At 34.3% G+C, this 26,292-nt stretch overlaps 1 protein-coding gene across 2 annotated transcripts in view; it reads right to left on the bottom strand.

Moving 5' to 3' along the window:
- Positions 1 to 26,292, bottom strand: part of LOC129122373 (sodium channel protein type 2 subunit alpha-like) — a 61,233-nt gene that overhangs the window by 11,936 nt on the left and 23,005 nt on the right. The window contains exons 6-20 of one of the 2 annotated variants that reach the window (XM_077181458.1): positions 26,133 to 26,224; positions 24,832 to 25,068; positions 23,744 to 23,807; positions 22,455 to 22,596; positions 21,440 to 21,646; positions 20,359 to 20,649; positions 19,332 to 19,712; positions 17,689 to 17,821; positions 16,624 to 16,862; positions 14,668 to 14,841; positions 13,512 to 13,868; positions 11,306 to 11,758; positions 4,730 to 4,847; positions 2,711 to 2,865; positions 1,373 to 1,546 (exon numbers count right to left, since the gene is read on the bottom strand). In XM_077181458.1, the coding sequence (XP_077037573.1) occupies positions 1,373 to 1,546; positions 2,711 to 2,865; positions 4,730 to 4,847; positions 11,306 to 11,758; positions 13,512 to 13,868; positions 14,668 to 14,841; positions 16,624 to 16,862; positions 17,689 to 17,821; positions 19,332 to 19,712; positions 20,359 to 20,649; positions 21,440 to 21,646; positions 22,455 to 22,596; positions 23,744 to 23,807; positions 24,832 to 25,068; positions 26,133 to 26,224 (3,217 nt within the window). Of the gene's footprint in view, positions 1 to 1,372; positions 1,547 to 2,710; positions 2,866 to 4,729; positions 4,848 to 11,305; positions 11,759 to 13,511; positions 13,869 to 14,667; positions 14,842 to 16,623; positions 16,863 to 17,688; positions 17,822 to 19,331; positions 19,713 to 20,358; positions 20,650 to 21,439; positions 21,647 to 22,454; positions 22,597 to 23,743; positions 23,808 to 24,831; positions 25,069 to 25,941; positions 26,034 to 26,132; positions 26,225 to 26,292 lie in introns of both variants that reach the window. The other variant, XM_077181457.1, reaches the window with a different exon arrangement.

The following is a 26,292-nucleotide window of genomic DNA, read 5'->3' as shown; positions in this document are numbered from 1 at the left end:
CAACATTTCCCAATACAGGCTTGTACAGAGACACTAAATCTGAATACTCCTTAAATAGTAATAGATTTATTTTATTAATTTTCTTTCTTTTTTACCAATGACCATTGTAATGGAAAAAAATTCAAAATTAATGTATTACAAGCTTCTGGAAATATATTGTCTGGTTATTCATATATGAAAAGAGTCTAAAACATGGCATCAACAATTTTATGCAAAGGTGACAGAATCTATCTAGATGATTGCTGCTGATTTCCCATTAATTATAAAATTCTCATAATTTTTCACTTAAGTTATAATAAAGAAAAATCAGAATGCTATAGCATCCACAAAGAAAGCAAATATACAAAAATTATATATTCAGCCTTACTCAAAGACAGTCCTAACTCTTTTTTCCTTTCATGTGCTAAGATTATCTTGTTTTGGAAAATTCAGTCTTAGGGGAGGGCCTTTATACTTGCTAAGTTTCTTACAGGTCAGTACATCTTTTCTGGGAATATGTTGACTTTATTCTTGGTGTAAGTATTAATTGGGAATTCACAACAGAAGAAATAGAGAGGCCATGAAAGTAAAAAGCAGGAAACTGCATATCCCAGAAAAAACATATCACATATTTTCTCATGTCATTGAGTTAGTCCATCTGCTAAGAATGGGGATCCACTGAAAAAAGAAGCACAGTTAAATGAGGAAGACAAATCACAAACGCCTTTCCTTCCAAAAAGCCTACTTTAAAAAGAGCATTAGGTAAGTTTGAATTCTGCTGGTAGGGGACAAAATTTCTGTCCTAGATTCCAGGTACCATTCAATCAATAGAGTTTTCTTTTGTCCACTTGTTGAATTTCTAGTCCAACATCTTCACAAAAAGAAAGAACTCCTTTAAATGAACGTATCATGCAATGTCACTAATTTAGTTTCTCTGGAGTGCAATGTCAACACTGGCTTTTAATGTTATTATTGAAAACCAATTCTCCTCTGCAGTTCTTTGTCAGTGCCCCATTAGCCCAGGATCAAATGTGCTCACTTAATGTATACCCCAAGTGCACACTTAAATTTCCCTTTCCTTCCTGTGTCTGCATCCTCCTTGCTCTCTGCTGCCACATCCAGCAGACTGAAGTCAAATCTGTAAACAGTGCTCCCTCACCAGCTGGGACCCCGCACAGTAAAACACAGAACACAAGGTGTCAATGACAGCACAAAGGCAGATGCAGTTACACACTGGATAACTGCAGCAGGATCTTATTCACCAGCATGTAATTTTCCATTCTTTTAAACAAAATTTATATTATTCACTGCATGTATCTCTATCACATTGAAGTTACATAAAATGCCCTGCCTAAAAACCAGAAACAGACTCCTTGGAAAGCATAGTACCTACATCGACAATCAGGAAGTCCAGCCAGCACCAAGCATTAGTGAAGTAAGTCTGAAAACCATAAGCCACCCATTTTAGCACCATTTCCAGAATAAAGACGTAAGTAAAGATTTTATCAGCATAGTCCAGCAGGACTCTTACAGTCTTGCGCTGTTCAATATATATATCTTCAAAAGCCTGTAAAGAATGGGTTACATATAAGTCAGATATTGAAAAGCCTTTGAAAATTACAAATTAAGCCAGAACTAAACGAAAACAGCAAAGTAAAATCACTTTCAACTTTAGATGTTTTACCTTGAAAAACCAACATAACAGAAATTACAATTACATTCTGAGTTTTAGATTTAATTATTGTCTGAAAATGGAATTACAATAAAAAGTCTGAGGTTGCCCAAAAGATTTTTAGAAATTTCAATAATAGTCAACACAGAATTATAATTTTTCACCCTGAAAAGCCCAGCCTGGTTCGGTCAGAAGCCACTCTCATTATTATATCAACTTCAATTAACAGGAGACCAGATATTATGTTGATGATCTCTACAGAATTCCTGTCTTAGATGCTGATGGCAAGGTTTTAGTAGTGGGAGGCTGTAGATGTGGCCACTGCAAGAAGAGGCCAGGGGACTGCTTTGTGCCAGCTCCACCATTGATCCCACACAGGAAACAGCTGAGAACAACGATGAAGCTGATGGTGCCTCTGGGAAAACGTTTAAGGAAGGGCAAAGCACTGCATGGCAGTATGAGCACTGAAGGAAAAAAGAGAGAGAAACTACCCAGCAAACACCAGGGTCAGGGAAGAAGGAAGGAAAGTACCTGGTGCTTTAGGTGCTGGAGCAGAGACCAAGACAATATAGAACAAATCCTGTGTCAATTAGCAACCAAAATGAAACCAAATATGTGAAGCACTAAATGTCACTAAGAATAGTAAAAAAAAATTCAAAAATTCCTATGTGACAGACCAGAAACACTATAACTAAAACTGTAGCAAAAAATTAACTAAGAGCATGATGAATTCAATATCTGCTTTGGGGGACAATTTTCAGTTGAAGTAGAACAATTTTTTCATGCATACATTTCCCTTTTCATGATTTTTGTAATTTCTTAAACAAGATTTTTTGCATAATCCTTTTCATAAACACACACATCACCAAGCAGTCATCAAAATTTTAATGTAATCGAAATTAAATGTAATACCCAAAATATTCTGGGAATTTAGTTCCATAGGCAACTTCTTCAAAGGCAACTTCGTGTTTTATTCTTAAGGAAAACAGGTGTTATAATACTACACTTAGATAAAACGTTTTTATAGGTACTATTTCTATGGGTGCAAGCTCTACTTACCAGAGCACCACTGCTGAGAAGAATCATGAAGACAATGAATGATTCAAACCAGTTGTGCTCTACTATGTTGTAACAGGTTTTTCGAAGGTTCCACCAGAGTCTTCCTCTTGTGCTCTCTGTACTGCCTTTACAGCATTTAAACTTCCGTACACAGCCTAATACCACAAACATTAAGAAACTGTTATATGGTACAATTTTCATTATCCTGAAAAATAAAATTATTCTTAGCTAGCTTCTGTTTCATGAAGTTCAAGTTACTTCATGCTACTTATGCTACTTACCTTTTCAATTTTAAACTTTGGATGTAGGAAAACTTGAGTGTACACAATTTTTCCTCTACTCTGATGCTACATCAAGTTTGTCGTAAAGGACAGTCATCTAACTGAACTAATTTTCATTTACAAACACATTTAAAAAAATATATTATTCAGTTTATATACAGATAATTAAAGAATATATGCAAATTGTCAGGGAGTAGAAACAACAAGCATATATAGCAACTTCCACACAAACTTGTTTGAAATACAGAAGCTTCTTCTTTTAAAACAACTGTTGCCTTTTAGAAAACATTCAAATAAATCAGACAATAATACTATTTTTACTATGCTGAGGAACAACTATGCTCCATGGGCTGAAGAAGGGTAACTCTTTACATAAGCAAACGTTTTAACAGGAGATAATGAGAGCTTTTCCAATGTGATACAGATTTGTGGCAACTGTCCACAGAAATTTGCCTCACATTGGAGAGCTCCCTACTTTATCATGGGGCCTCAAGGCATTGTCAGTAACTGCCTAGCCAAGAGTAGCCTCCTTAATTCTTTAAAAAGTATTAATCACATAGAAACAAAACCAAGTTGATATGACTTTAATGGATCCTAAAAGCATTCTGGTTTTCCTGCAAAGTGTCATTAAGTTCATATGTTACAGATAAGTTACACTGAATTTCATCATCTCAGCTAAAACAGCTACCACTGTGAAGAACATGAACTACCTTACCTTCAACCACTCAACATGCCTATATTATGAAAAAATAAATCTTATGCCCAAGAATGAGTTGCTGTCACATAAAACAGGGATAAGGAAGAATTTTAATATATTGTCAAATTATTTGAGAAAGGTACGTTTTTTGTTGGAATTTTTTTTAATTAAGAACCTGATATAGTCAATTCATCCCCACACTGACAAACAATTCTGGAATATAAAGACCAATAAAATAACACTTCAATGGACAAAAGTCCTAGCCTAATATCAAAGATGTCTGCAAAACAGTAAACTAAAAAGCATGAACAGGATAGGGGAGTTAATCCTGGACCATATTTTGTTCTGAATTATTTTACTCATGATTTAAAAGGAAATTAAGATCCATAATATAAAAAAAACCCAGAAATTCTTTCCTACATAGTAAATTTCAGTAGTTCCCTAGAAGATGCAGCTATTCAGAACTAAAATGAATCAAAATATTTAAGGATCTGCAAGTATGCTGTTCCAACTTCTTTACTTAAATAGATACACAGGATCTCATCCACCTGTTCTAACCCACAGTATATTTATACTTCCTCTCTCCCCATTAATGGTGCAATCTCAACAAAATAACTTTATTGTTTGAGTCAAACTCTCCATTGAATGATGGTGCATTAGGAAGTGATCAATCACATGATTTCATTTTAAATTTTTTAGTAAAGTTAGCCTAGTGTAGGGTTTGATCATGCAGATTTCACTACTGACAAAGTAATTCAAATCAACAGAATTACTGTCTGTTGAGAATAAGTTTGTAGAATTGTGCCTAGTGATTATTTTAAAATATTAAAAATTACTACATACACACATATTGAACTTTGCTTTAACAAATAGTACTTCATAGATGTCAGTATTGCTATCTACAACAGGCAAAATTAATCATACCCTAAGACTTGATAAATTAGGATCCAGGACTGCTGTAGCAAATAGCTTCCTTGAACAGCCAATGTTTTTTACAAACAAGCAAAATGTAATTGCTAGGCCCAAATTTTATTTCCATACCTTCTGTAAAGCATGCTTGTAGTTCTGATGCTTTTTCTGGTTCAGTTTCACTTTTTTCTTCTCCAAAGACAGCTAAATTAACTGTACTTCCTTCTGATGAGCTGGAAAAATCTAGCTTCTGAAAATAAAATTCAGTTATATTTTTACTTCATTAATATTGATATTTTTAGAAGTGTAATTAACCAAGCATGCAACACCACATGCCGATAATAAGAACAATGTTTTTCACCAGAAATACAAAAAAAACATCCACACGTAGCAGTCAATGCTGTTGAAATGTGCATAAATTGCCACTTTCTATCTAGAGATTGTACAGCATATCATGGAATCTTTCATTGAATTTCAGAATTTCTAGAACATTAACTGTTACCAACTTGATTTGCTGATACACATTCTATTTATTTTGCTTTCTCCTATTACTTTCTTATACATTTCAACTGGCATTAATTTGCATTCTTTTTTGCCAATGCACATATGTGGTACATTGTGCATTCTGAAACTACCCATTACTCTGGTACACATACCTGTACAGTCAACACCCAGAAATAATTTTGGGGTTTTTCTGGGTTTTTTAAATAATTAATATTATAATTAAGTAAGTCATATTATTAAAATGATCCCCAAACATAAAAACAAACATACACACACAAAACCCCAGCCCCATTCCAATACAAGAATAAGCCTTAATATATTATTTTGTAATCTGCCTGTGTACTGCAGAGATGTGGAGATTTTAAGGGAACATGTGGTGTCCTGTACACTTAAGTTAAGTATGAGTACCAAACTAAATCAGAGTAGTTTTGGTCACAGCATTCTCTGACATTTTACAATGTTACCATCAAGAAGTATAAAACATCAGTAATGAAGTCACACAAGTAAATGTCTGTAGGGAATGATGTAAGCACACTTTATAAAACAACCTCAGTTTTGCTAAATCAACACCACTTTTACTAATTTAGTTAGATTTTTATGATTAAGAGATATCTAAGAGATAAATGCAGACAAGTTACTATCCAATCAAGTTGTATTTACATCTCAATTGTTAAATGGGAAAGGACACGATTATTTTTGGTAATAAATAATTTTTTTATGTTTGTGAAAGAATACAGACAATATGATAACAATAAGTAAAACAGTATTCTTCATTAACTTAAATTAAAAATGTCTTTTTTATATTGCCTACTTTCCTATTACTTTACAAACTGATTATCTGGAATAGAACCCCCATATCACTTATGTTTACTGTAAAAATGTATTTTCTTTTTCAGCGACATAATTTCAAAACAGCAATATTCACACCAAACAACTTTTCCTATCATTACCTCTACTGAACCCAGGGACAACACAATATGCCCTCCACAATTCTAATATTATGCTGCTTTCATCATTCCATGACATAGCATATATAATGCAAAATGTTGCAGTGGTGGTGAGTAAACTAAAACAATTAAGTCAGATTATTACTTTTAAAATATATACATTTTAAGAATAAAGAATTTTTTTGTCATATTATTAATAAAAAATGAAAGCAATGTGAAGTACCCTAAGTAATTTGAACTGTAAGCTTAGCAGATGACATTAATTCAAATGAAAATATAAAAGATGAACAACCGCAAACAAAAAAGTAACTGAAAAGAATCAACATGCTTAGAACATGAAGTTATGTATTTCATATAACTCATGGTAGAAGAATCAGAGGTTTGAGCTTTTTAAAATTTATTTTTAATTACAAAAGGCAATTTTCTTTACTCTAGAAATAAAACTAGAGATTCTGTGAACTATTTTGATATAAATCAGGTAGTCTGGTCTCCTCTTTCTCCTACAGATGGTGTAGAGTATAATCCTACTGGTTGAAGAGTTACAGATTTAATTAAACATTAGTTCTCTTTTTTATGTGAGGGGCTCATACTTTTCACTAAGATGCAGGTATCAAACAACAACAGCAACAACAACATCAACAAAAAGTGATAATAAAAATCAATGTGCGTAGAAGAGTTTCTCCCTCTAATTAAAAATTAGAAGTCTAGTTTATTTGCTATTCACAACAGAAGTCTTTGCAGAAGTCTAACTGATCTGGGGAATAACTCCAGGAAGAGAACCTTTAGGAAAGACAGAAATGTTCCTCCTTCAACTTCCAGGGCCCTTCGCTGCTGTTCAGTTTACTAAACAGAGGTAAGAAGGCCACATTAGATGTACACTAAACACTAGATTGAATGGATTAACTTAGCAAAAATTGCCACACTTATCTATTAGAAAAAAGCATTGCCTTATTATGCAGGGAAGGGTAAGTAAGACAAAGTGACATCCAAATGGAAAAGATTTGTGTATTTTTTAGTGAAATGACTGGAAGTTCCCAGTTTCCTGGTTTGCATGCTGCTCTGCGCTGGTCCTAACTCATGTAAGCAGAAGATTGAGTTAGGAGCAGTGTCACATAATCAACATCCATCAAATAAGACTCATCCCCTAATACCTGGGACCAGTAGGATGGGATATTACAATTCCACTCTTCCCTACTGAAGTGCCTTTTTGAAAATAGATTCAAAAATCCCTAGAAAGATATTTTTCCATTCCTTCTGAACAGTTTAGTGTCCCCTTGAACACAGAAGAGAGACCTAAATACTTCCAATATATAATACAGTGCAAAAGAATAGATGGAATATAATGATTCCTCAACAAACCCACACAAATAAAAGCTGTATTTTCAAAGGGATTATCTCAATGGTAAAGAGCAGAATTATCAAACTATAGAGAAGAGATCATCAGGAATAAGAAATGCATAGGTTGGTACAATTAAGCTAAATAAAAAACTTTGTAAGTTTTATGGTTCTAGAGTTTCTGAATTTAAAAGTTTGGGAGTGCAGTAACTCCTATTTTGTGTTTTTAAAAATTGTTTTAATTTGATCCTTATCCCAAGTTTTCCTGATTTATATTTCTTTCTTGTTTGAACATCCTTGTTAATATAGTTTTAAACCATCCAGATTTATTTAGACATCTGCACACATAAACATTTTGATTAACGTTTTATGATTGTCTTGATAAAAATAAAGCAATTGGATTATGTTCATGAAGAAAAAATCATTTATGCTGAATAACAAAACTTGCATAAATGATTCCCTACATTCCAACCTTGCAGACATACATAAACTTCATTACTAGAATATAACTACATCATTACACCCATTCTCAAAGGAACTATGCATATGTATAAAAAGACTACATTAGATTGTAGTCTAGGAGTGTAGACTCCTAGGAGTGTATCTTTCATCTTATATTTTAGCTTCTCTTACATGAGAAAACTGAAATGTGAATTACAAAATCATTGTGAACAAACACAAAACAATTTATATAAAAGATATTAACATTTTAGCATACAAGTAACTGTATATATGTAATATTACAGAGGCATTGGTCAAATGAATGTGATCAGAAAATGTTCATAATTACATGACAGCTAAAAACATAGTACAACAGATGAACAGAAAACATCAAGTGAGGACAACCTTCCCACTGTCATAAAATCATAGGTTGTTAACCTCTTTTGATCTTGAAAAGTGCTGATGCTTAATCATTCAGTTAACAAGAATAAAACTTACAAAGCATGCATGTTATGCCACGGATATAGTACAGAAAATACCAAAGATGTAACAAGGAGAGAAGAAGGTGTGGGCGTTGCCCTCGGTCATGCTGTGATGTGAGTCATGGGACTCAGCTTACAGAGCGCTGCACATGTTCCCACTACATTGCAACATAGGGGGAAAAGATACTGGAGCTGAGTAGCATGCAGGCCAATCAATCTCAGAAGTGACCAAATATGTATGATTTGTTTAGGTAACCTGTGTAAACATGCTGACACGCTGCTCTGCCTGGTTTAAAAGCACCAGTCTTGACTGATCCAGCTTGATTTTACTCCTGTGAGAGAATGGCACGCAATGAAATTAAAATATGGTACCTTGAGGTGGTTTGAGTACTGGAAACAGAAGTGTGGATTCCTACTTACTTAAAATATGTCACACATTTGCAAAACATAATATTTTTAGGTGTGGATTAGAGCTTTAGGCATATCCAAATATATAACGGAAGCAGTAAGATTAGCAGAACATCCAAAGCTCATAGATGGAAACTGGACTTGGGCCTGAACATAAATAACACCCGACAAACAAAAAGCCAAACCACCACCAAAAAATCCCTTCACCCTCAAATCTTCCTCCTTCAGAAGAAAAAAAAAAGGCCCAAACAAAAAAGAAATACAGATGCACCCACACTATTTCAGCTTTAGGTATCCTTTAAGTGGTAGTAACTAGACATTTAAAACAACAGAAATATATTTCTCCTTTCATTTCATTCTCAAGATTATTCCTGGTCTTCACTAGATGCTAATTAGGATACATCTAGGTCCTTTCTTTCAGAAAAGAGCTGCAGGCAAAACAAAAAGTAAATCATACCATGTCAAAAATTGAAATTTCTGCATAAGAAAAATTTCCCAGCATCTTTAAATATTTAACTGAATGATTTTTTAGAAAAAATTCAAACAGTTCAAGGTGCATTATAGATTGTAGCAGACACAGCAATGAAAAATAAAACCTCATGCTTAGCAATAAATCTGTAAGTTCCTCAACTTGTCTTCTGGTATAAATCTGATCTCACTTATTAGCAATGGCTTCTCAAGGATTCATCCTATAATGTAGCTATGTAACTACTCCAACACAAACTGCTCCATTTAAAGGGGAAGTCTGAAAGAAAAAGCTGAACTAATCTACGAGATGAAAGACAATTTCCCTACTGACTAAAAACAAGTGTACACAAATAAGGGGTGTTTTCTTAGTTTATGTATCTCCTGTGGTTGCCAATTCTCAGCCAGTTTTCCAAATCTGAGCAAGTCAAAACTGATACTGGATAACAGTATCCTATAAACAGCTAGTGCTTATGTATCATCTTGAATATCAGAGGTAAGAAGGCACAGAATTTGTCATTCAATTCTAAAATATAAAATACTGAAGAAATAGGTGTCTCCAACTGAAGGCTAATTTCCAGGCAAGTGGTAGATTTAACGTTAAATTACCCAGATTCATTAAATATTCCTTCCACAACACCCAAGTTTTATTAAAACACTAAGAAATCCAATATCCTTAAGTCAGATAATAATATGTAAAAGTTGCAGTAGTTATTCAGCAAATATTATAGCTTCATTACATAGAGTAATTTCTGTTTTAAATGGGTAATAATACTGATGCTTTGCTATAAAGAAGCCTCTTACTAATCTACAGTCTTCTCAACTGAGTGGTCAATGTAACATCTGCAGTAACACAATCTCCAAAAAGTAGGTGGAACAAATCAAGGATCAGGAAACAAGGTACTGAAATAACAAAAATAAGCACAATACTACTGAACACTGTACTCTGTAATAAAAGAAACACCTAAAGAATACTTAGTTACCCCTTTCTAAATTTAATTTCACTACATTTCCCAGGAATGAAATTATTTTCTAAACTTTGGAAGTAATACTGGCAACTTAACTGCCCGTTCAAAACAAAACACCTGAAAACCTAAAAAGCCCACAACCAATCAAAAATCTCTCAGAATCATCAACTGAATGCCCAAAAACCAACCACACACACACACACACACAAAAAAAACCAAAAAAAACCAAACCCAAAACAAAACAAAAAAACCCAAAAAAGCCAAAAAGCGAAAACAATGCAGACAAAGCAATCCAAACTGGAGTGCAGCTGTCTGCACAAGCGATGATATTCTATTTATGTCCTCATCTCTTCAGTGCCAGAGATGGTGATACCAGACACAGTCTGCTCGAGCCACAGATTGCAATCTGAATTTTTAGTGTCATTCAAGATCCTGCCGAAATCCATGATTTTGCTTTTCCCCTCAGACTGAAGCTGCTAACAAATTACTACAGTCCTAGAGATGACCCAGTTTAAAATCAGGCAGTTGTCTTAGAAATGACTGGTTTAAACCTCTCCCGAAAAAAAAGAAATTATTATTTTTTCATTCAGCAATTCTGGTTTTTTTCTTGAATTTTTAGTTGATACATTCACATTATAATACAAACATTGCTCCCTTGGCTTTCCCCCATTATTTTGATTTCAGAACATGAAAACTGTTGCTACTGCTCTCATCAGCCTGAGTCAGCACCTCTGTTAAGTTTATCCTGTTAAGCTGATTTTCCTTTAGGAGTATTAATATTCTTTATTATTATCTTCCCTAATATTTTTAAATAGCAGTTTACTTACATTAGCTCACAGAAACATTACAATTATAAAAAACCCAGTCTTTTGACACTGTTTATTCTGTACATAAATACTAATTTCTCTATTCAACTAATAGTTTGGTAGTTGGCTTTTCAAACATCTTTATAAATGGGTTCACATAAATTTATACAGTTCTATCAGGATTTCCTACTCTCTTGGACCCTACTTTTCCACTTCAGATTATTCACTCTCTGTACAGTTCAAGAATCTTGAGTTACAATTACTTTGCATTTCTAAGCAGGAAGAATTGCACTATGAAACAATACAGTTAGTATAATTCATTCGTCTAAAATATAAAATTTTTAAATTTTACCTCCTTGCTTTCATCCAAGTCTGAGTCACTGCTAAACTCTTCTGTATTCAGACGTTCAAAATCAGACTCTCCAACAGCTATTGGTACCGTAACAGTAAGGCTTGGGTTGTTTATGAATGATGAATAATCATTGTCACCTATAACAGTGGCCATTCCATTTTCAGTTTTGCCATAGTTTGTATCTATCCTTAGTTCAGTGGCGGTACAGTTGGAAATGTAATGGTTTCTCTCATCATTCAACTGATCTGTTGCTGTTCTTTGATTTACAGCAGCTTGTTTTCCCAAGAAAGACCTTCGGATACAGTCACCTGCTTTTTTCTTCACATAATCTATTCCCTTCTGAATCCTTGCAACAGCAATCTGCAAGTTGTTCATTTCATTATCATCGTCTGTAGCAGCAAGGTTGTCTGAACTAAATGAACTCAGCAGCAAGGCCAGAAAAAGATTCAATACCTAATTAAAATAAAAAATAAAGAAAGCAAAGACAACAGAGCTGATTTTTTGTGTTTTCTACAGTAATCATTCTGAAAGTACACCGTAAATAAAATGCAAATGCAATTTAAGTAAAATACCTTCCCTATACCTCAACAGAGGGGATTTTGTGGCTTTACATTGCTTATGTTTGTAGAAGGTCAGAAATTAACGATTCTTTGGTACCGTCGGAACAGATTCAACATGTTAACCTTTCTGCTAAATCACAGCACTCTGATCTATGCAGGAAACACATTGTCTATGTGCTGGTCCAAACTCACACAAATAATTTTTTTGTATGCGACGTAAAAAATGAGGAATGCCCCCTGTCTTTTAATCCCCAAGTCATTCTTTTCCCACAGCAAGACAAAACATAGAACACACATCAGTTACAAAAGCCCAGAGGTTACCAGGAACTCAAATGCCAAAGCAGCAGAGTACCAGTTCTTAAAATCTTCAAAACAGCTCTCCCATCAGCTTGGAATGCAAGATAAAAAAATATTTTAGGAATACATAAAGACAAATGGATAAAACAGCCCTGAACATACAGCAGAGATGTGTGCTCATGTAACAAGTTTTCCCAGAGCTATGGAATAAAATCAGAATATAGTAAACACTGTGGAAATATTCACATAGGCAGATACTTCATTCCACAAAATTCAATTTTCTAGTATAGAAAACTACTTATGGAGTTTAATCAAACAACTTCACAGTTCTCTTCATTATAGGACAATAGATTTATACAAAATCCTGAAGCAAGTGGATGTGCAACTAGAAGCAGGGCTGGCTTAAAGATACTTACCTGACTCCTCTCAGAAATTTTATTCTTAAAGAGTACGCACAGGATGGCTAATTTAAAATCTCTTCTGTTACAGAAAATAATTTAAAGCAGAGACATTTAATAATAGAGGGAATGAGAAAAGTGGAGCAATAGGCAGAGCAAATAACGTCTTAAATACTGGTGAGCTAAAAACTATAAATAAAACATTTAAAAAGAGAAATTTATATAAACTAGTGCCAATCTGATGCTTTCCTCTGAAAAAGAAAAATGCACATATAATACAGGCCATGTTAGAAATATCTGTAGAAAGCACTTATGAAATAGCAAGCAAAAAAGTGAAGAAGCAAAAGAAAACCTGAAGTAATTGAAGCCAGGATTTTTCCTGCATAACAACTTTCCTTCCTCCATTTGTGTAAAATGCTGGTGGTGCAGCAAGCAGGTCTCAAAATGGTGTATACTTCCGAGCCTTAGGAATGCAATAGCAGTCATTTAGACAGGAGAGATCAGAAAAAGATTTACAAAAAGGCCCAATAACCTGCCTAAGTGTGACTGGAAGCAAGGACTAAATGGGTTAGGGAGAAAAGGCCCTGCTATATCCTCTTCTGCAAATAGGAAACTTCCGCTCTGGATGGCCAACACTGAGGGTGCCCTTGCTCTTCTCTCCCTCTCTAGGTAAGCAGGAGTAGCCCACAACACCCTGAGCACCTGGGGCTGCACGCTCTCATCCTCTGAACTGCACTCTGGACCCAGGGGGGTCATCCTCCAAGCCGAGGACTCTAGATAGGATCAGAAATCTAACAAACAGATAACTCCATTTCAAAACCCATACTCATAACAAATCCAGACAATAAAATCATATTTAAAAATCACATTTAATAATACTGTTATAATTAATTACTGGTTCTCTTACCTTTCATATTCTAAATGAATTGTAAAATTATTTTGACTACATACCACTAGGTTTCCAATCACCATGACCATCATGAAAACAATAAGGCACATGGCTTGGCCAGCAACCTCCATGCAGTCCCACATGGTTTCTATCCATTCTCCACACAGCACTCGGAATACAATCAGGAAAGAGTGGAAAAAGTCGTGCATGTGCCAGCGAGGGAGCACACAGTCACTGGAGATCTTGCAGACGCATTCCTTGTAGCTCTTCCCAAAGAGCTGCATCCCAACCACAGCGAAAATGAACACAATGATGGCCAGCACCAGGGTCAGATTCCCCAGAGCCCCCACTGAGTTGCCAATAATCTTAATCAGCATATTTAGGGTTGGCCAAGATTTTGCCAATTTGAAAACTCGCAACTGGAAAAAAAAAAATACAGGCATTATTTGCAGTAGTTACAAAAATGCTATAGAGGTGGGAGTGTGTTACAAACTAGTGACTCTCAGCAAAAGCAAAAAGAATAAACTTGAACATGATTCCAACAACCATAACTTCCATAGTATTTCATGAAACCCGCACTTTTAGAATGTAATAAATTTTAGACTTTGTTTTTTTTTCCCTGTGGTTTTTTTTGTAGTGTTTTGTTTGTTTGTTTTAGCATATTTATTCTTTTCCACATGAAAGAAACAGCACACTAGTCATATTTGTTCAGACAGTGGAGTCTGAATACATACACCTTGGACATTACATATAGAAACAAATTAAAATAAAAATATTTTTCTACTAAAATAAAGATTTTTTTTTTGCTAAGGGGAAAAGAAAAATCAATCTTTTTTAAATTTATTAAACCCATGAATTTTTTAATTCCTACATTTTAAAAGAACACCTCTAGCCTTCTTGCTATTTCCAGACATGAAAGCCTACAAGACTACAAAGTTTTCTACTTCTCAATATACACTAAAAAAATTGTACATTTCACTGAACTTTACTCATTCATGTTTAAACAATTACAATAAAATTACAGCTCTTTCCCCTTAAAGAATATTTGCTTCTGAACAGTAAAATGGCACACAGTATTCAATGATAAAAAATTTTTAAAACAGCCTGCAGATATACCCTGTGTCAATAACTAAAAAGTATATTAAAAGGTGTCTTATTTATATGAACAGAGTTGAAATACAAACATAATTCATTAATTAATGCAGATGTATTATTTACCAATCGGAATGACCGGAGAACGGATAATCCATCCACGTTTGACAAAAAAAGCTCCACCAAACTAAGAGTGACTATAAAACTATCAAAAATATTCCAGCCAACTTGGAAATAATTAAAAGGATGCATGGCAATTATCTTGAGAACCATTTCTGCTGCAAAAATTCCAGTAAAAACCTGAAGAAAAGAACATTACTGTTACTTTATGGATGAATATGAAGAAGTTGAACACACAGATAACGAACAACTGAAGTAAGAAGTAGCATCCCTCTTACAGCAGGATGTCACTAAGTAAAATTATCACAAGCTGAACCCCAGAGAGAAGGTAAGTAGCAACATCAAAATGAACTGCAGCATAAATATGTAACATCAGTTAAAGCTAAGGTACATTTAGTGTCTACTGAAGAATAAGCTACTCCTAACAGGCTCCAGTTTGCTCCTTTTATCTGCCATCCATCTAATTAAATCTAATTAAAGGAACTTTCCCCAGCAAGATAATGCACTCACTCTTGTCAGAATGGAAGCTGCTTTAACAAAGCTGTGTGGGAAAACATGAACTGGTCACACATTGGAGTGATGTACCATTAATGAAGTCTATAGAAGAGCTCACAAGTAAGCTTATCTTCTCTAACAGCCAAAAAAAAGTCAATTGTGCCAAGGCTTGTGTAAGTAAAACTCCTGACTCTGAATGCCTCTGACATCTTCTGTAGCAGCAGGCAAACAACACCTCTGAAATAAAGTCATTGTATTTACTGTATATGTACGATCACCATTATCTACAAAACTGCATAAATTACTATCTTTCATGAGAAAGATGAAAAAACATTGAAAAAAGTCAGGAGCATTTTACAGTCTCTAAAATGTAGAGCTACAGTGTCCAAAAGAAAGCAACTGCTGAAACCATACCAGTGTCATAGCGGCATAGTGGCTGACTGGGAGCACACACAAATTCCTGGCATGAAGGAACAATTACATTCACACATACTAAACTATTCCATTACATAGGAAAGGTAGGAATGGGAGTTTTCAGCGTAAAACATACAAATACAATCACAAGACAGCTCTCTGAAACAGTTACTGATCCTCATCTATTTGTCTCCCCTATCTTTTCCTCCAAGGCATCCTGCATGTATTTTAAACAGCAGCATGAGATATTTATCTTGTACAGATAATGGTCTCTAACTCCAGGTTAAGGTGAAAAAAGTGAAATATATCTGTTTTGGATTAAAAATCAGCATATAATTTAAATGCTGATACTTTAACTCTTTAAGTCTGAGTATGTTACCAACATGTATTAGAATTTCATATATTCCAATAACCAAATTGTTTTATTATTTTTCTAGATCATAATCACCAGAATAACCACTTAGAATAAGCATAGGTTAAGAAGTATAACATACCTGTATTATTGCTTTTATAAACCAAAATAAAGCTACCTCACCAAACCCAACCCACACACTGTGTCCACTAAGGAAAAAAACTCAGCTGTACCAACAGATACTCTTAGAATAAGTCACACATTCTTTGCCTTCCAAATTGTTATGGTCCAATCAAATAAATGGTCTTCAAGGAAATCAACACATAGCAGTGGAAAATAATAATCCAAATTAGCATTCAGCTCTTTTGTGTTGTCAATGGTACTTACACTAAAAAGGATCTAATTTGACTCCTACTTATTTTTGTAATACTAAACAAAAATATGTCAGATTTCTTTCAGTTTAATGTAATTCAAACTCTGGCTTTTGGAAACTCTATTGAAGAAGTTGTAATACAGAAGACAAAATTCAAGATGCAACATCTCTCAAATACTCATATATACAACATATTCCAAATGGTATTTTTAGTACAATTAAACCTTTAATATTTATTTTATGGGATGACAAAAACTATAAAAGCAATTCTATTCCAAAGAGAAATCAGGTTCCACCTGTATAAAATTTTATAGATTGAAGGACTTACCAGATTTCCTATTGTAAGTACAGTCTCAAACTGGTTAGTCATTGGATAATGTTCCATGGCCATAAATAGTGTGTTTAGAACTATGCAAACGGTGACAGCCAGATCAACAAATGGATCCATTACAATAAATTCAACTACCCTCTTCACTTTTAACCAGGGCTCACAACACTCCCAAATCAAGAAAGTGTGGGCAAACTTATCCCAGCAAGGTGGACATTTTTGTCTGGATCCTTCAAGTTCTGGAGAAAAAGAGAAATTTATAGTGAACAAGTTTTAGAGAATGTGAAGGTAATTTTTTATCTGGTTTTTCAGGTTTTAAACTTTATACCTGGAACCGCTAAGGACACTTGGAGGAACATCCTCAGATTTCCAGGAACTTAATTTATTGTTTCTGACACAAAAGGTTTTAGAAGACTTAAAGAAAAACCTCAAGTGTTCTGAGTAAATAATTTAAAAACGTGTCTATTTTTAATAACATATGATCTTGTTAAAAAAACCCACAAAAAGCCATAAGAACTATGCTTAAGATTAAGGATTTTTTTCAATAAAACTTTCAACTTGAAAGTCCTTTTAAATGTCTAAGTACTTATTTTCAAGAAAAAATAACATTAATTTTAGCCTTAAAAGGGTTTTGAAAATTATTCAAGCTTTTTTCATTATTTTCACTAGTAGTTATTCCACTGTTCAAAGCAATCCTTGTACAAATTTTCTTCTCCTTATTAACTAAAGCCTGGCCTTGAATTTTCTCTAATATCTTTATGGTATGGTTAGTGGCAAATGTACTACAAAGCATTCCTTCCAGTAACTGCATTGCTAAGCATGAATAACAAGCACAAAACATATACGTAGTACCCATTTTAATTACAATGAGTTTTCTGCATCAGCCTGCTTACCTGCTTCCTTTCTTTTTTCACTATGTGCATGCATTTTTTTTTCCTGTCATTCAGTTTATATATTTGCAATGACTAGATATTTTTTCTCTTCTCTATTTGTATTGTGGTATAACACCTTCGAGCAATCTAAGACTATGTCAAGAAAGTTCAAGTGTCTACAGGTATAACACACCTTCCATTCTATTTGTGATAACATCAGCTAGACTCATGGCCCTTTCCCTTAAATCGGGATCCTCCAGCAACTCCATTGGTATTTGATACGAACTTGTACGTCTGTTTTTTATTCCTATTTCTGTGGTAGTGCTCTATTAAAAAAAAAAAAAGTGTGTAAATTAAATTCAACTTTAGAAATACTGTGGGTTTTTTTTTAATTACTATTTTCATTATATACATCCTACATACAATTAATACTTTTAAAATGTTAAGAAAAACATTTGGATACTTATTTCCCATACTTCCACTGCATTATACTCAAATAACATTACTCCACTTTAGACATCAACAAATTTTGGAGGGGGCTACAGCCAAGAAAACAAAGAAAGACTTGCAGAACTTCTGTAAAAACAATTCCCAGTTCCATACGTGCTCTATCAATATTTCCATTCTAAACTAGTTCATTCACAAGACACTTCTAACAAGGGATTAATGCTAGGAAGATTCTGCAGCAACTATTCCATAAAATAAAGTTTTAAAGATCAGTTTTGATCTCTATACCCATTCAAAACTTATTTACATTATATTTTCTAAATTCAATCATTATCAACTCTGATTTATTTTATGACTTTCAACTGAAGTAACAGTTGAAATTCATAAAATAAATCAGAGTAAGTCTGACTTAATTGATCCCATAAATAAATACTTGTTTTTCATTATTTTATTTTAAAAAATGAAAGCTGTGTTATAACTATAGTATTGAGCACATCTCAGTTATGAAGAATTTTTGAGTGCATAAGGATGGGTAGACTTTTTTTCAGTCCATTAAATAAATGCATGAAAATAAACGTATTATAAACTGCAAGAAAATTATAACTGCAAGGCATCTGGCTGATCACTGCTGATAACTGGCTCATGTACTTTCAGGTGCTATGACCCATAGAATTTGTACAAAGAAATTTTAGTAAAGTAACATTTTTAGGAAAAAACATGCAGATGTCTCTGCTCCATTCCCAAAGCAGACTGAGGGAAAAGGAAAAAACGAGCAGAATTAAAATGTTTTGTTGGCTTGGGGTTTTTGGTTTTTTTAATTATACCCTGATCCTAGGCAGTGAGCAACTCAGTCTTTGAAACCCAGGAGGAAAAAATGCTTTCAGAACTTTTAAGGTGTCAACATAATCTTTAAGACTATGCTATATTTGCACAATACCAAATGTATGAACAAATGCATATTATTGACTGCATATTTACTGCAGAATAATGCATATTACTGACTTTTCTTTACTAATAAAATACACTTAAAAGGAGACTAAAACCATAAAGAAAAAAAGAATTGAAATAATCTAATAATGTACAGGAAGCTTAGAGTTGGACATCCTATTTTTGCTCTGAAACAGATTTAGCAATGGAACATTACTAATCTGATTCATTAAGCAGGTGCATGCATATCTTTTCTTTGCAGGTATGTAAAACTTAGTGCTTTGTTCTCTTTCATGCTTTAGCCTCTCACTTTTGACTGAACCACTTCAAACCCATGTCATTACAGTAAGAGTCCAAAAGCATTCACAACTTCTCATCCATTTTCAAAGCAATAATTTTTGAAACATTCCCCATGCAATAAAGAAAGGCCATGAAACCTCGAGTAATTTTAAACTTTCTTACATTGCCATCAGTCGATGGTTTATCTATTATCACCTCTGGCAGAAGTTGTCCAGTAGGAGACAACAGACCTGGTGGTCCATCCACCAAGGAAACCACTCCATTGCAATCCACAGTGCTGTGCATCTTCCCATTCACTGGGAAAACTGTCAGCCTTCTGGATGACCTACTGGCCTGGCTGATGTTGCTGCTGCGCCGTTCTGCGTGCCTGCGCGGCAGAAACAGAGACCCTCTTCTGCTCGAGTTATCCTCAAAGGTGCTGTGCTCATCGTCAGCAAAGTCATTTTCTGACCCTCTCTCTCTTCCGTCGTCTCTAAAACTGAAAAGACTTGTTCTGCTACTAGGCCTGGGAGAAAACAGGGAGCCATGAACACTCAGCAGAGACTGCAAAGGAAACATAAAAAAATGACCGTTTGAAGATTATAAGTATACAAAATTCATGTCTATGTACAAGAAAAACAATAATAATTTATATTCCCCTGGAATTTGTCAGTGTTATCTTTAATACACGGCCTCAGGCTGATCTCAAAGATGCATTGCAGATGAAAGTCAACTGAATGGGTAAATTTACAGTGTACCTAAAACAATGACTGCAGAGAAAAAAAATAACCTATATAAGGCCATAGTTGTTTCATGCTCTGCTTTAAAGAGAAAAACCAAGATTTACATAAACTCTCAATGATCCACAAAGATCATGCATTATGTTAAAAGATACCAATACCTTCAGTCTTCTAAATTCATACGTTATACTTAAATTTTCTTTTTATGAATTAAGAAGGCATTTCTATCTCAAATTAATTAGGAAAATGCAATGCTGCTGTGCACGTTTAGGTCCTAAATAATAAAATGAGAGGCAACAAAACACTTTTTGAAGTTACACTCAAGAAAATAATACCAACTTACAGTTGGTATTTAAGAGAATGCTACATTATTTTTCCTTTGTTGTCTTACATTGCAAAGTTGCAGTGAAGTTTGTTGTATATAATAATCTCACAAATTCCAAAAATTACAATTGCATTGCTCACAGTACCTGGTGGGGTGATGTAAATGGCTTCCCATAAGTTAGTCTGTTCCCATCAAAAGAAAAACGGAAACCTTTCCTTTTGATACTGCCATCTGATTCAGATTTTGGAAGCTTTTCATCCTTCATGTCATCTTCTTCTCCAGAGAGCTCTCTCTGCCTTCTTTTCTTCCTTCTATTTCTCCTTTCTTTGGCACTTTTTGAACTAAGCTTGGATGCATCTGAAGAACTATCTGAGGGTGCAGCATTCCCACTTTCACAGCTGTACTCAGTCATCTCTGCTGCAGCTGCTGCTATTGCCTGCCACAGCAATTATTTAACAAGATGCTTTATGAATCACATCATTTTAAAAGAAAGATAATCTTATTCCTAAGATTTGTATCAAATTACTTCTAGTAAACAGCATAGTTGGATTTGTGCAAAGCTACAAATGAAATTCTGTAGTATGAATGGAATTCAAATGGAGTTCTACTTAGCATCCGTGTCATGGAGTCAGCCCATATTGTCTACAGCCACAAAGTTCATTAGAAAATATTTGAAAATTATTAAATTTATTAATTAGAGTGAATGCAACAGAAAATGAAAGAGCTAAACAGAGTCATAGTATTATGACTGTCTGTATTAATTTAGTAAACTAATCCTAACTTTTATTGTAAGTAGCTTCCTTAAGCTGCTTCCAGTCTTTGATTCTCTAGTAGCAGCACAAGTAGCAAAAACGAATCAGAAATTTCTGGATGAAAATATTTTACACTCTAATCAAGGGTTGAAAAGTATTGAATTTTTTCTAAGATAAGAATTTGGAAAGTCGTCATGACAGTTTACTAGCTACTACCCCAAGATAATAGAGATTCATTTAAAACCATTATTCTGTTTTGGATGCTACTCTTTGTTCTCAGTTCAGAAATTCATTAACGCTTTAGATATTATATATTTTAAAAGCAATAAAGAGGCATAGAAAAAGCAGTCTACAGTATTTGCAAGTTATGTTAAAGAATGGATTTTTTTAATATGTAAATTTAATTATTCATTTTGTTTTAACAAATAGCATGAAAAGGAACACACTAAGGCCCAGATTCTTGATAGAAAATACCTGAGCTTCTTCTTGCTGCTTCCGCAGTTGTTCAAGCTTCAGTTTAAAGTCTGCCTCCCTCTGCTCTGCTTCAACAAGAGTTGCTTGATTTTGTTCTTCATAGGCCATGGCAACCACAGCCAAAATCAAGTTAATCAAATAGAAGGAACCCAGAAAAATCACCACAACAAAAAATATCATGTATGATTTGCCAGCAGCTCGTAGTGTCTATAGGAGGAGAAGAGAAATCAACCAGCTGGTGAGGAAATGTATCACTTCTGCAGTTCCTAAGCATTAATGACTTTGAAAAGTGCAAAACTTTGTTGGTTTTCCTTCTGTAGTAAAATCATACAAGTTTTCTGAATTACAAAGTAATCAATATAAAGGGAGCATTCTTGTAGGTGAAAACTATGCCTAAGGATCATGCTGCTTTGTGACAAACCTCTTCAATGCCTAATAATCTTGGGAAGTATGTGGGATCAGAGTTCTTAATGTAAGTCACATATCACAGGTTGGAGGCTTAGAATGCTTACCATGTATTAGCATGCTTTCCCTTTGAAACAACCAAATGATCTAAAAATGGCACAATTGACTAGATAATGAGAAGATAGTATTTATTATAATTAACATATTTGCACACACCATATAATGAAAAGCTACTGTAAGAAAGTTAATTTGTATCAAGTCATGCATTCTAAGTTATAAAAATAGGACTAAGGGTACTGAAATTAAAGTTCAGGTTTTGCTGTCATGAAGTCTTATTAAACTCAATATTGACTATTTTGAAAATATCATGAGGCACAAAATGAAACATACACTGCAAAAATTAAATTAAGGACCAAGAAACCCTTCATGTGCCTCATCAGAAATCATGTGAGATTCTGTATCAAGTGTCCACGTCCGCTTAGTTTTGCAACTGAATTTGCTTCCTTTGATAAATGTTAATGGCTAACAATAGCAATGGTATGTAATACAAATAAGAATGATTGATTTGGGGCCACTATTACATTGACCACAATTTTAAAAATGTACTCACCAACTGATAAAGATTTTCCCAATAGTCCTGTGTCATCAGTCGAAACAGTGACAAGAAAGCCCAACTGAATGTGTCAAAACTAGTATATCCATAGTTGGGGTTTTTACCAGCTTTCACACAGATAAACTCTTCTGGACATTTACTAGAAGAGGGGAAAAAAACCAAAACAAAACAAAAGAGGCAAAACAATCCATACAAAAATTTCATATAATACTATTTTTAAAAAATTATTGTTTCTTGAACTTCTTATGAGGCTTCATCTGTGGATGGTGCTGCTATTTATGGCTTAAAACAATTCAAAGATTACTGAGGAAATTAAAAGTCTGTTCTTTAAAAAATAATCCAGAGAGAGCAAACAAGTGATGACAACATTTCCTTCTATCGCCTTTCACAATTTTAAACAAAATAAAGTTTATTATCAACAGTTCGATATTACCTCTGAAAATATCTCCTCAATGAAAATAATAAATGTATTTAGCATAGATATTCCAATAGGTGGATACTTCCATGCAGGAAAAAGACAGCCAGCACACATATTTTATGCTGAAATTTGTCTGTCAGTGAGGTTGGCATACCAGATTTCTTGGCTTCTTCACATCTGTGAGCCTAATTAACAAATTCTACCAATTTGTCAAGAGAAAATAACCAGCATAGAGATCTCTTTTATCTCAATAAATTTTTCATATTGGTTTTGAGAGTAGGTGATGCAATCTTGATATCAAATGTAAGCACACTGTTTCAATTAGGACAAAAGAGGCTGTTGTCCCCAAAACCTCTATAGAAAAACACTGTGAAGATTTCTTTTCATGTATGTGTGCCTGTTTGATGTGCATTTATACATGTACGCAAAATTATCTCATAGTTACATACATAAATTAAATGTTTACAAAAATAGTTTGAATGTTTTAAAGCTATTACCAACCAAAACCAAGGGATGGACTGATAATTCTTAAGCACATAGAATGATATGATTTGGTTATTATATGATTGCTATTTTAGGATTGAGAAATGGCAGGAAACCCATGGCAAACAATGTTCTTAAGTCCTTGATAACACAAGGTCTACCAGCTAAATGGAATTTTCCAGTTACATATGAGCTTTTCAAACAAATTTCCAGCAAAGTATTTTGTCATCTAACATTTGTATTCATTCAAGTGCCTAGCTGCCAGGAACCATGACCATATTATTATTAACTGTGACATTAGGTAACTAAATTATCTTTTTAAAGTTTAGATTGATTTTTTTTTACATGTTTAGACAGATAGTATGTCATTTTCAGTGTACCTTACCCTGCATCTGAGCTATTGCCACAAAGCAGAAAATCCGTTGCTCCTTCTGGGCGATAGAAATGACCTCAAGAGAAAAAAAAGAAATAACATGTTTACAAATGAAAGGAGGTTGGTTTGTTTTTTTTTTTTTTTTGTGAGGATGAATCTATGTTCAAGTCATCAGGTTTTGAATGTTCATAATCTCCCATTAATGTTTTCCCAACAGTGGGTTTAAATACTGGCAGAATCATATAACTGCTTGGGTTGGAAGTGACCTCTGTTTCCAAAACACCTGCCAGGGGCAGGAATGCCACTTAATAGATCGGGGCCCCATGCACTTAATAGATCGGGGCCTTGAACACTTCCAGGGATGAGGCATCCACAGCTTCTCTGAGCAGCAAAATAAAAATACATTGCAAAAATAAAGTCCTAGAACAACGTATTTTTTATACCCTAAAGATACAAAAAGTACCTAAAAGAATTGGTTCTGTGAGGCCTCGAGAAAACAAGGGAGGGAGCAGGCGGGGAGGAAGGGACGTGCAAAGATCTTCACTCTACCTGCAAATATAACATGAAAGCTGTAATCAGGATGAAGCCTGACTCATCTCAGGAGTGTACTCCTGAAAGATAAGAGGCCACTAATCAAAGTTTGAGCATGGGAAATTCTGAAATGATTTTCAAGAAAGCTTCTGTGAGACTGGTCGAGTACTGGCACACGCTGCTCAGAAGAAGCTGTGGCATCTCAATCCTTAGAGATGCTAAAAACTTGACTGGAACAAGGGATTGAGCAGTCTGCTCTAACTGGACCTGCAGGTGAGCAGCAGTTGGTCTGGACTGTGGAGATCCTGTCCAACCCACATGATTCCATGACCTTAAAAATAACCTAAGCCACTAATTACATCTCTAAGTGCAGTTAAAGGAAAGAGCAATCACATCAGCATGAGTTTGGGATGCAATATACACAAATTCCTATTTTTTGCCGTCCAATTTCATTGGGTTTTTTTTTATCTTTAGCCTGCAGTATAAAACAGGCTAAAGAGAACATATTATCTTGTGATTGTGTGTTGGTTTACATACAAATTTTAGCAAATTACAGCAATATTTCTTACTTTCGTCATTAATGTACGCATCCCAGTTAAATTCTGTATCATTAAAGTATGGAACTACATATGTTTCAAAGGCTGTTGAATTTCTTGATGGCCAGAACAGGCATTTATTTTTCAAGTTGCCCATGAACAGCTGCAGTCCTATCAGTGCAAATACACTCAGGCAAAACACAGTCAGGATCATCACATCTGAGAGCTTCTTCACAGACTGAATTAAGGCTCCAACAATAGTCTTCAGGCCTGCAAAGAGAGGCAGATTTTTATTATAATATTAAATATTTAACTAAGCTAAAATGCAATCTAATCAATCTAGCCTCCAAGACACTACTAAATAACATGCACAGCTTAAAAAAACAGTCTTAAAACATTTTCCAAAGGAAAAGCTACCAATAAGTTTCATCATTCCTGAAAAATAATTTGAAAATATGAATGGGAATGAATGACATACATTCCAAAGCACCTGCTCGTCAAATCAAGAGCTTTGAATTCATGCTCTCTATACATGTACACTACATCTAAAGAAAATAGTTTATTTTATTTTCTTTATTATTTTCTTTTTGATGCCTCTTGCTCCAAACCTTTGCCAGTATTCTATTACAATACACAACATATGGTTTTATAACAGCAAACAAAAAGAGACCACAATTTTATTTCAGCAGCAATTTTAATGTCTGCATTCTAATGCATCATCTTCTGTTGGAGGTGGGGTTTGGTGAAGATAGGCATCATAAGCTAATAACTACATCATGCAATCCCCATGCTACTCATTATTATCTTATTCCTCTGTCAGAAATTCAACTTTTACAAAACTCTAAAATTTTCAATCCCAAATGTCTTTCATAAATATGTATATAGAACATTCACATTAAAAAGACTTAATTTTGATCCTTAATGTGGGAGAGAAAATTTCACATTATTAAATGGAGGAATATACAGGCTATGCAAATGAGTTCTTCATGCAATTGACTATTAAACTCTGAGGCTGACTGTTTTACAGAATTAGAAAAGGAAATGAAATTGAAATTAAGACAAAATCCTGGATGTTTCTGTTAAAAACATGAGTTCAGCTTCTGTGCAGTTTCAGTCAGCCTCAGTGTTTAACCTTGCTCTCACCTGGAATGACTGATATTGTTTTCAAAACTCGGAGAACTCTGAATGTTCTCAACGCTGAGACATTGCCCAGGTCCACAAACTCTGTCACATATCTGTAGTGAGGGATTCCACACACAAACACAATGACAGCACACACAAAATTAAATAGAGGTGATGTAGACTGTCTACTATTTTACACAGTTACTTCTTACCTGGAATTACAGAAATAGTTTTCAAAGCTCTCAATACTCTGAAAGTTCGAAGAGCTGAAAGATTGCCTAGGTTTACAAATTCTGTTATATACCTGTAGGATTAAATCACAGTTATTCAGAATTGAGGCATAGCTTGTACTACTTACCTGGACCTGAAATC

Source organism: Agelaius phoeniceus, chromosome 7 (assembly GCF_051311805.1).
Source record: "Agelaius phoeniceus isolate bAgePho1 chromosome 7, bAgePho1.hap1, whole genome shotgun sequence".
Taxonomy (NCBI): domain Eukaryota; kingdom Metazoa; phylum Chordata; class Aves; order Passeriformes; family Icteridae; genus Agelaius; species Agelaius phoeniceus.
The sequence above is the reverse complement of the archived record's forward strand: the minus strand, read 5'-3'. Positions and strand labels throughout refer to the sequence as shown.